Source organism: Myotis brandtii, unplaced genomic scaffold, assembly GCF_000412655.1.
Source record: "Myotis brandtii unplaced genomic scaffold, ASM41265v1 scaffold311, whole genome shotgun sequence".
Classification (NCBI taxonomy): domain Eukaryota; kingdom Metazoa; phylum Chordata; class Mammalia; order Chiroptera; family Vespertilionidae; genus Myotis; species Myotis brandtii.
In genome coordinates this window covers 264,292-275,227 of record NW_005361913.1, presented here as the reverse complement: position 1 = coordinate 275,227, position 10,936 = coordinate 264,292, and the positions used below count along the sequence as shown (strand labels likewise).

The 10,936-nt window shown below is 33.7% G+C and overlaps 1 protein-coding gene across 2 annotated transcripts in view; it reads left to right on the top strand.

Annotated features, from left to right (window-relative positions):
• ARHGAP29 (Rho GTPase activating protein 29) overlaps positions 1–10,936 on the top strand; it is a 61,232-nt gene that overhangs the window by 30,264 nt on the left and 20,032 nt on the right. The window contains exons 5-11 of one of the 2 annotated variants that reach the window (XM_014542678.1): positions 599–647; positions 1,557–1,676; positions 2,547–2,611; positions 3,071–3,181; positions 3,277–3,357; positions 3,786–3,974; positions 5,049–5,186. In XM_014542678.1, coding sequence (XP_014398164.1) covers positions 599–647; positions 1,557–1,676; positions 2,547–2,611; positions 3,071–3,181; positions 3,277–3,357; positions 3,786–3,974; positions 5,049–5,186 — 753 coding nt within the window. Of the gene's footprint in view, positions 1–598; positions 648–1,538; positions 1,677–2,546; positions 2,612–3,070; positions 3,182–3,276; positions 3,358–3,785; positions 3,975–5,048; positions 5,187–10,936 lie in introns of both variants that reach the window. The other variant, XM_014542677.1, reaches the window with a different exon arrangement.

Here is a 10,936-nt window from a genome sequence, read left to right as displayed (position 1 = left end):
GGCAGGCAGGCAGAGTGGTTAGGGGCAATCAGGCAGGCAGGTGAGCAGTTAGGGGCAATTGGGCAGGCAGGCAGAGGGGTTAGGGGAAATCAGGCAGGCAGGCAGGCTAGCGGTTAAGAGCCAGCGGTCCCAGATTGTGAGAGGGTGCAGGCCAGGCTGAGGGACCCTCCCATGCACAAATTTTGTGCACCGGGCCTCTAGTCATATAATAAAATGGTAAAAGGGCTGGAAGAGATAGGTCTTTGTCTTCTGTTTAGATAGCAATCTACTTAAATTGCTTATATAACTTCCTGACTAATATTTTTGAGATCTGCAGAATTTAATGTTTTAAATGGATTCATTAACATTAACTAATGCTGTTAGTAAACAATAAGGTTATTTATTCTTAGACCTTGAGAACTACTGTTGTAAAAAGCTATACAATTCTTATAAAATGTTTTGACATTTGAACAGAGTTCTCAGAACCTTTGAGTTCTAAATACTTGAAATACTTTAGCAGGAATTATGTCAGAGTAACAAATTAGAGTGAAAAAATTCTGGAGCAAAAATCTGTTACCTTCTGCTCTAATCTTAAATTTGTTTTCTTCCATGTTGTAAGTCTTTTGAAAATGTTTCTGTGGAATCAGTGGACTCATCCAATGAAAAAGGTAATGCTTAAGGTACTTTAAACCTTTGTTGAACTGTTTTCAGTTAAGTTCAATAAATGTTTTGAATTTTAATAAATGTTTTGGATCTCTTCCTGCTTAGTAACCTAATATATGTATCTTAACATAAACTGACATGTAAAGTTTTACATATTAAACTTAAGGAAAAAAACCTGCTGGAGTAGATTCTATGATAATAGATACTGATCAAGAATTACTGGGCTGGCCCTAGCTGGTTTGGCTCAGTGGGTAGAGCGTCGACCTGCAGACTGAAGGGTCCTGGGTTTGATTCCAGGCAAGGGCACATCCCTGGGTTGCAGGCTCGACCCCCAGTAGGGGTTGTGCAGGAGGCAGCCGATCTACGATTCTCATCATTGACACTTCTCTCTTTCCCCCCTCCCTTCCTCTCTGAAATCAATAAAAATGTATTTAAAAAATAAAGAATTATTGGGCTGGTAACTTGATGTATAATAGAAATACACATAAGATCAAGAATAAATTTTAATTTAAGTTTAAACTGTGACTTTAATTCTAAATTGGTTACTTGTATTTTTTTTAAACTTCTATGTTTTTATTGATTTCAGAGAGGAAGGGAGAGGGAGAGAAAGAGAGAAACATCAATGATGAGAGAGAATCATCAATTGGCTGCCTCCTGCACACCCCCTACTGGGTATCGAGCCCGCAACCCTGGCATGTGCCTTGACCAGGAGCCAACCCGGGACCCTTCAGTCCGCAGGCCGATGCTCTATCCACTGAGCCAAACCAGCCAGGGCATGTTACTTGTATTTTTTAAACCTGTTTTCATTGAAGAGCACGTTAGAATTTGAATGTTTCTTTGTTTAGAATTACAGGCTCATATTTAATATGTGCTTATCTTAATATTTTTATTTTCAGTACATTTTTCTCCTGCAGAACTAGACAGCATGCTGTTAAAGAACACTGACTCTGTAGAACTGGCTTTGTCATATGCAAAAACATGGTCAAAATATACCAAGAACATAGTGTCATGGGTTGAAAAAAAGCTTAACTTGGGTAAGTGGTCCTTTGGGGCATCTGATTAAATTTGGAGTGTAAGAACTAAATTGTTTGCAATTCATTTGCTACAGACTATGAGTAATATGATTCCAAATTAGTAGCTGTTTCATTGTAGTAAATAAAATCATTGTCAATTTTCTCTTCTTGAAATAAAGACTCTTCCTACAATAAATGTACTTACCAAACATTACTGTAGGGCAACCACTACATCTCAGGACACAAAAGACAAATAGTATACTGTGTTTGCCTTTAAGAAATTCATACTTTTGTGGGTAAAAGAAATGCAATTATCAATATAATATGGTAAAAGGAGATAAAACCAACAATAGATGTATGAACAGAAGGCAGTGGAAACATATAAGGAGCATCTTAATAGCTAATATTTTCACAATGTTGACAAAATGCTTTTACATCCATTATTTTATTTAGTCCTTACCAAAACCCTGTGAAATAGGCAGGACAAGAATTGTTATCCTCATTTTACAGCTGAGACAAACAAGATAGGCAATTTGCTTAAAGTTAAGAGTGCAGATTTGCCTAAGATCACGTAATAGTAACTGGAATAATATACTAGAATTTACCCAAAACCTGTGAGAATGCCCTTCAGAATCACCTGATTAGTCTTATAAAAGGACAATATACAGGCGTAGGTCCCATTGCCCAGAGAGTTAAGGTGTAAGCAAGTGAGTTTTGAAGGTTTCCCAGTTAATTTTGACAAACACTTCGGATGAAGAATCACAGCATCATATCATGATGTGAACTATTATTTCTGATCACTTTTTAATTGGGGAATCACAAAAATTTTGGAGTGTGGGAGGGGATAAATAATTTTTTTAAATCTTCTGATGCTTTCTTTGACCTTTTCAGAATTGGAGTCCTCTAGAAATATTGTTAAGTTGGCAGAGGCAACTAGAACTAACTTTGGACTACAGGTAAGTTTTCAGTGAACTACTAGGGTTCTATACCAAGAGATTATGGTAGCTCATAATCTCTTGATATAGAAGAGATTATTCAGATGAGCTCCTCCTGATAGTGCCTTGCAAAATCAGAAAATGTCATAGTTCATATAGGAAAGAACTTAAATGGTAAACTTTTTGTTAACAGAATAAAATCCTTTTAAATTGACTTGGATACTCATTATGAAAAAAAAAACACCTAGGAAATTCACAATTTTATACGAATGTTATCTTAGCTACTAATTTTGCTAGTTTTATAATATCATTAATTTTCTTCAATATTTTTCCCATAGTTATATTTACAACTAGATATTTTTCTTTAAAATAAAGTCTACACTTAAAATTTCTCTTTTTGAAGAAGAGTGGGGTGGGAGAGGGTCTGGAGCACTAGTGCAATTTCTATTGGAAAAATTACTTTCCATTTTTAAATTCTAGGAGTTTATGCCACTGCAGTCTCTGTTTACCAATGCTCTTCTTAATGATATAGAGAGCAGTCACCTTTTACAGCAAACAATTGCAGCTCTCCAAGCCAACAAATTTGTGCAGGTAAAATTTTATATCTACAATACACATATTTAAAAATAACAGCATACCTTTAGAAAACAGCTTTTTTTCTTTCTTTTTTAAAAATACCTTGACAGCCTCTACTTGGGAGGAAAAATGAAATGGAAAAACAAAGGAAAGAAATGAAAGAACTTTGGAAACAGGAACAAAATAAAATGGTTAGTATTTTAATGGAGTTTTATCTACCTATTTGTGAATATTTAAATCATCTATAGTAGCCCACCTGGTGTGGCTCAGTGGTTGAGTGTCCACCCATGAACCAGGAGGTCACTGTTCAATTCCTGGTCAGGGCACATGCCCAAATTGTGGGCTTGATCTCCAGTAGGGGGTGTGCAGAAGGCAGCCAATCGATGATTCTCATCATTGATGTTTCTATCTCTTCCTTTTAAATATGTATTTTTAAATCAATTAAAAACATATTTAAAAAATCATCTGCAGTATATAAGCAGCACCCTGAGAAGGTGCATATCTTACTGTATAGTTTTTCTGAGTTCTGTATTAACTGTCTTGCTGAATATGCTAAAGAAACCTATAACTTCGGGTTTCTTTCTTATTCTCTATTTAATACTCTTTTTTTTCTGTATAGCTTGAAACAGAAACTGCTCTTAAAAAGGCAAAATTGTTATGTATACAACGTCAAGATGAGTATGAAAAAGCAAAATCTTCGATGTTTCGTGCAGAAGAGGAGCATCAGTGTGCAAGCGGTGGATTAGTGAAAAATCTTAATAAGCAGCTAGAAAAAAAGCGAAGGCTAGAAGAGGAGGCTCTTCAAAAAGTAATAATTTTTGTTGTTGCTATTTGCAAGTTGAATTAGCAATAATCTGTTAAAGCTTTGGTTGTCAAACTTCAGCATGCATCAGGATCACCTGAAAGACTTCTTAAAAAGACTGCTGGGCCTCACTCCCAGAGTTTCTGATTCAGTGGGTCTAGAGCAGGGGTCCTCAAACTACGGCCTGCGGGCCACATGCAAATACAAATACTGTATTTGTTCCCGTTTTGTTTTTTTACTTCAAAATAAGATATGTGCAGTGTGCATAGGAATTTGTTCATAGTTTTTTTTAAAACTATAATCCGGCCCTCCAACGGTCTGAGGGACAGTGAACTGGCCCCCTGTTTAAAAAGTTTTAGGACCCCTGGTCTAGAGTTTGCCTCAGACAACTTGCATTTGTAATAAAGTGCCCAGGTGATGCTGCTACTGGTGGGGATCCACACTTTGAAAACCACTCTGCTAAAAGACTTTTGCTTATCTTTTGAATTTTTGGGTTTGTTTGTGAAAGAAGTATCTTAGAGAAAGCAGTAGTTTAATATTTTTGACATGATTCTTTATGAATGTATATGTGTATTAATCTCAATACCTGATAACAAGGCTAGGCTGAAGCTTTGTCTTTATGAAATATAATTTGATAAATTCTGTAAGAAGATTATATAGACAATGATAAATGTAAGTAGAAAAGGCTGTTAAGTAGAATTGGACATTTATTTTATAGGCAAACAATATACTAATTGTAAATCGTACTTGACTATTCATTGATATTAAGTTCCCTTGAATCACTGACCAAAACAAATTATCTTTAAAAATATGCTATTTAAAACATAAAATACCAGAATTTTATACATAAAGGCTTTTAATTATTATTATTTAAATTTATCTTTGTTGTTGAATGTATTACAGATGTTCCCTTTGTTTTGTTATTTTTTCCCATTGACCCTCTCTTCTCTGCACCCGCCCCTCCCAAGCCTTCACCATACTATTATCTGTTATTTAAACTGAGCTTTCCTGCAGTAGTATTTGTTTTAAAATATAGATTCTGAGGATTAGTGTTATTTTTTTTCTGTGTTACTCCTGAAGGTAGAAGAAGCAAATGAACTCTATAAAGTTTGTATGACAAATGTTGAAGAAAGACGAAATGATGTAGAAAATACTAAGAGAGAAATTTTGGCACAACTCCGGAAACTTGTTTTCCAGTGTGATCTTACCCTTAAAGCTGTAAGTAATTTCTTCAGTACTTTGATGGCAGGAGGGGGAAAAATTATCTGCAGAAGGGAGAGAGAGATGCTTGATGTGTCATGATAAAATTAAATCCAATGATTCTTATGGGATTTAATGTCTACAATTAATGGAACATTTAGAGTTTTAAAATTGGCTAAGTTTTTAATAGCAGTTTGAGTTACATTTTTTTATCTGGTTCCCCATACCCTCACCTCATGAGTAGATGATTTGTTTAATTAAAACTGATGTCTGAGACTTTGAAATTGCCTTTATGCCACTGTCTATTTTAGCTTGGTTGACAAAATGGATTTGACCCCTGAAACTTCTATCACACTGTGAGGTGTGTTTTTCAAAAATCGAGTAAAATAAATATTAAAATTGAGCCCAGTTATTTATTTGAAAACAAAATAATCCTGCCTTTAAGTGTTTTCATTTGCCTCTTTAAACTTGTTTTTGTAAAAAAAAAATGTTAAAAAACCCACCTTTTTTGGGGGGTTGTACATTTTACAAATTTTCTCATATGCATAAATTTGTATAACCACCCACCATGACAATTAGGATTCAGAACAATTCCACCACTTTAGAAAATTTCCTCACACTGCCTCTTTGTAGTCAAATTCTCCACTCACCCCTAACCCTAGGCAAATACTGATGTGTCCTCCATCTTTCTAGTTTGGTCTTTTCCAGAGTTTCGTATAAATGGAATCATTAGTATGTAACTTTTGGAGACTACCTTCTTGTACTCAACATAATACCTTTGAGATTCATCAATGTTATGCATGTATTAATAGTTCATATCTTCTTATTTCAAAGTAGTATTCCATTATATGAATGTGTATCCATTCACCAATTGGACATTTGTGTTGTTTCCAGTTTGGAGTGATTATGAATAGAGCTACTATGAATATTTGTTTATAGGTTTTTGTGTTAATGTAAGTTTTCATATTTCTAGGGTAAATACCTAAGAGTGAGATTACTAAGTGGTATGATAAATGTCTGTTTTACTTTATAAGAAATTGCCAAAATGGTTTCCAGGGAGGCCATAATATTTTTCATTCTAACTAGTAATGTATGAGAGTTTCAGTTATTCTGCATCCATAACTACATTTATTAGTTGTTTTTATATTTTAGCTGTTCTAATAAGTGTGTTTTTTAACTTGTGTTTCCATTATGACTAATGATATTGAGCATCTTTTCAAGGGCTTATATGCAATCTGTATTTTAACTGTGTTTTAAAAATTAAGTTGTTTTCTTAATGTTGAGCTTGCATATAGTGTCTTAAAGTCTCCTCTTTATTCTTTTGGCAGTATCTTTTATAGAGCAAAATATTGATGGAATCTAATTTATCAGTTTCTTCTTTCATGTGTCATGCTTTGGTATCACCTAATCCAAGGTCACAAAGATTTCTGTATTTTCTACTAAAAGCTTGATATATGATCCATTTTTAGTTAATTTTTTATCTAAGGTGTGAAGTGTAAGTTGAGGTTTGCTTTTTTGCATATGGATGTTTTATTAAAATTATATCCAGCGGATTTTAATTTATGGAGGTGACTGAATGCTGACTTGGAGTGGTCAGTGTTGTTGAAAGATGGGGACATGCTATGGTACACAGGGCCACAGGAGAAATACCAGGTATGGTCAAGCAGAGTGGGAGTGAGGGGAAAGCTGAATACAGACCCTTAATTGAGGGTTCCAAGGAAAAGGCAATATAAGGCAGGGTAAGCAATATAGGATTGGCTATTTTGAATACTTCCAGTGGGCTTTAAGGTATAGGGATGGTCTCCAGTTGTTTGATATCAGGCCCTGGGATGATATATGGCATGGGAAAATATTGCCTTGGTGAGTGAGAGATAATGAGGTAGTTGGAATTGCATATGAAAGATGTGCTCCCAGGCTAAAAATTGGCTAGCCCTTGGAGGAGCCTTCACTCCCCTGCCAGCAAGCTTCTTGAAATGTCAAAATAACGTCATAAAATAAAGAACATGATTAATACAGGTGTCAACTTGTTCTAATACCATTTGTTGAAAACATTGTGTCATCTCCATTGAATTGACTTTGCATCATTGTCAGAAATCAGCTGACCACATTTTTGTAGGTCTTCTGGAATCTCTATTTTGTTTCATGGATGAGTGTGTCCTTTTGCCAAAAACCTCCTGTTTGATTACTGTTGCTTCATAGCAAGTCTTAAGATCAGGTAGTGTGTTATCCAACTTTATTCTTTTTCAGAATTGTTTTGAGCACTTAAGAGCCTTTGACTTCTATTTTCTGGAAGAGATTGTGTAGAACTGGTGTTTTTTTAAATGTTTGGTGGCAAAAAAAAATGTTTGGCATTCCCTGGTGAAAGCGTTTGAGCTTTGAGTTTTCATTTTCAGACAATTTTTTTCTGTATATTCAGTTTCTTTGGTATATGCCTAATTGATTTAATTATTTATTTTTGGTTGAATTTTTGGTAGTTTGTAGCTTTCATGGAACTGGTCTCATTCATCTAAGTTGTCAAATTTGTGTGCATGGAGTTGTTCATAGTATTCTCTTACCCTTTTAATGTTTATAGTGATATTCTCTTTCAGTCCTGGTAATTTGCGCCTTCTTTCTCTCTCTTTGGTTAGCCTGGCTAGAGGTTTATAAATGTTCTTTTCAAAGAAACAGCTTTTGATTTCATTGGTTTTTCTTTTTTTTTTGTTTTTTAAATGTATTTCTGCTTGATTTGGGTTTATTTTGATTTTTTAAATTTTTTTTCTAAAGTTTACTTTATTTTTTGCATCGTCATTTATCCCCCCTATATCCTTCTCTACCTCCACCCACTATCCTACCTGCCCCTACAATCACCACACTGATGCTTTTTTTAAAAATTATTTAAAGGTGGAAGCTTAGCTTGTTCATCGAGACCTCCCTGCTTTTTAAACACACGTATTTAATGATTTAAATTTCCCTCTAAGCACTGCTTTTCTACATCTCACAAATTTTGAATTATATGTTTTTATTTTTGTGCAGTTAAGAATGTTTTCTAATTTCCCTAGAGACTTTATCTTTGACCTGTAGAAGTTTATTGTTTAATTTCCTTTCCTAGCTATCTTTCTGATACGGATTTCTAGTTTAATTCTGTTATGGTGGGAGGAATACTGAGTATGAGTTCAGTTCTCTTAAATTTGTCATGGTTTGTTTTATGATTCTGTCTTGGTGAATGTTCCAAGTGTGCACTTGATGAAAACAATGTTTATTTTGCTGTTTTTGGATGGAGAGTTCCATAAATGTCAATAAATTCCTGTCGGTTTATTGTGTTATTTATTTCTTCTATGCTCTTGATTTACTTCTATGAATTGCTGAGAAAGGAGTTTTAAAGTTTTTGAAAAATTGCATATTTTTAGTTCTACCCACTTTTGCTTTATATATTTTGAAACTCTGTTAGATACTTACACATTAATAACTTATATACTAGTATTCTTGGTGAATTGATCCTTTTATCCTTATGAAATATTTTTTATCCTGGTAATTTTCCTTCCATTTTAGTGTACTTTATTTTAATATTGATATGGCTATTTCAGTTTTCTTGTGCCTTATTTTTAGCATGGTTTATCTTTTTCCATTTTTTTATTTTTAACTTGATCATTATATTTAAAGTGAATTCCTTATATAGGCAACTATCATATAGTTGCCTTGACTTTTTTATTTTATTTTTATTTATTTATTTTTTATATATTTTATTGATTTTTTTACAGAGAGGAAGGGAGAGGGATAGAGAGTTAGAAACATCAATGAAAGAGAAACATCGATCAGCTGCCTCCTGCACATCTCCTACTTGGGATGTGCCCGCAACCAAGGTACATGCCCTTGACCGGAATCGAACCTGAGACCTTTCAGTCCGCAGACTGACGCTCTATCCACTGAGCCAAACCAGTTAGGGCTATTTTATTTTTAAAGAATAGTTTATTGATTTTTAGAGAGAGAGGAAGGGAGAGGGAGTGATATCGATGTGAGAGGGAAACATCCATCGATTGCCTCCTCATGCCACCTCCCAGAGATTGATTCCGAAACCCGGGCTTCTGCTATGACCTGGAATCAAACTGGTAATCTTTTGGTACATGGGACAACACCCAAGCAACTGAACCACACTGGCTGGGGCTGTCTTGACTTTTTAAAAATCTGTTTTGACAAATCTCTTTTTAAGAGAGTGTTTAGACAATTTATATTTAATTGTAAATAAATTTTCAAGATTTCGGTCTATTTCATTATTGGTTTTCTGTGTATATGTTATGTTTCCCTTTATTTGCCTTTAGCTGCTTATTTTAATTTATTTAACTTACATTTTTATCTATTTAATTTACTTAATATAGGGATCAGCTAAAGTAGGTTTACAGTTGTGAATATGTAAGTTTATTTTATTTATTAATTATTGTATTATTTATATGTACTATGTAGACCTACTTTTGCCCAACCCTGTATAGATTTAATCTATTTTATTCTCTATTATAATTATATTTTAATTTATATAATATTCTTATCCACCTTTTAATTTATCTGTTACCTGAATTTTTATTTATTTGTTGGTTTTTTTACTGTATTTCTTTGTATAGTTTTTTTTTAATGGTTGCACAAAGGATATACAGTGTGGGGCAAAAGTAGGTTTATAGTTGTGAATACATAAAACACATAGTTTATTCTTGTATTATTATTATTCATTAATTATTGTATTATTTTCCAAATGAATAACTGTAAGCGTACTTTTATCCCACTCTGTAGTGTGTGTATTCCTTTTGTAACCAGAATCTGTCTTTTGAAAAAGATTTCCCACGTTATTCATTTGCATATTAACTTTTTTAAAGCACTTGTTTAGAGAGGTTATAAATAACTTGATCAAGATCACCCAGCACACAAGTTGTAACAACGGTTCTCAACCTGTGGGTCGAGACCCCTTTGGCGGTGGAACGACCCTTTCACAGGGGTCGCCTAAGACCATCCTGCATATCAGATATTTACATTACGATTCATAACAGTAGCAACATTACAGTTATGAAGTAGCAATGAAAATAATTTTATGGTTGGGTCACAATATGAGGAACTGTATTTAAAGGGCCAGAAGGTTGAGAACCACTGCAGAGCCTATGCTCTTAAATCCTGTGCTGTCATGCTGAATGATTATTTAGTCTGGGTTTGAGCAACTCCAAAATTAGTATGATGTTTATATTGAGCCAAAAAAAATCTGTTTCCTGTGGACCTTTGAAGTCATACTGTACTAATGTAATCCCTTTTCCACAGACAACATTTTAAATATTTAAAGATAATTATTATCTTCCTTCTCTGGTTTTTTTTTTCATATTAAATATCCCAAAATATGATTACTTTTTTCCATATCACATGGTTTTAAATTCTCCCATGAGCTGCAATCTTGTTTGTCTACATTCCTCTTAAAAAGTGATGCTACTTGGTAATACAATTATGATTTTCTTTAATTTGATGTTATGTGAACAAGAAAGAGGTTGACTAATTTTGTATATAATACATCTGTATTTATAAATGCCTACTAGTTATATAAAAGAAAGGTAAAACAGATACCTGCTCTCAAGGAGTTTAGAATTAACATATACTGAAAAATTGGAAAGCAATATATATCAGTGTATGAAGTAAACTTTAAAGTTCAAGTTCCCTAAACTTGAACAAATTCCCAAACTCATGAAAATCACTACAATATGTAATGTATAAGGACAGTTTATATAGAGGTTCTATATGTGTATTTGTGAATAAAATTTCTT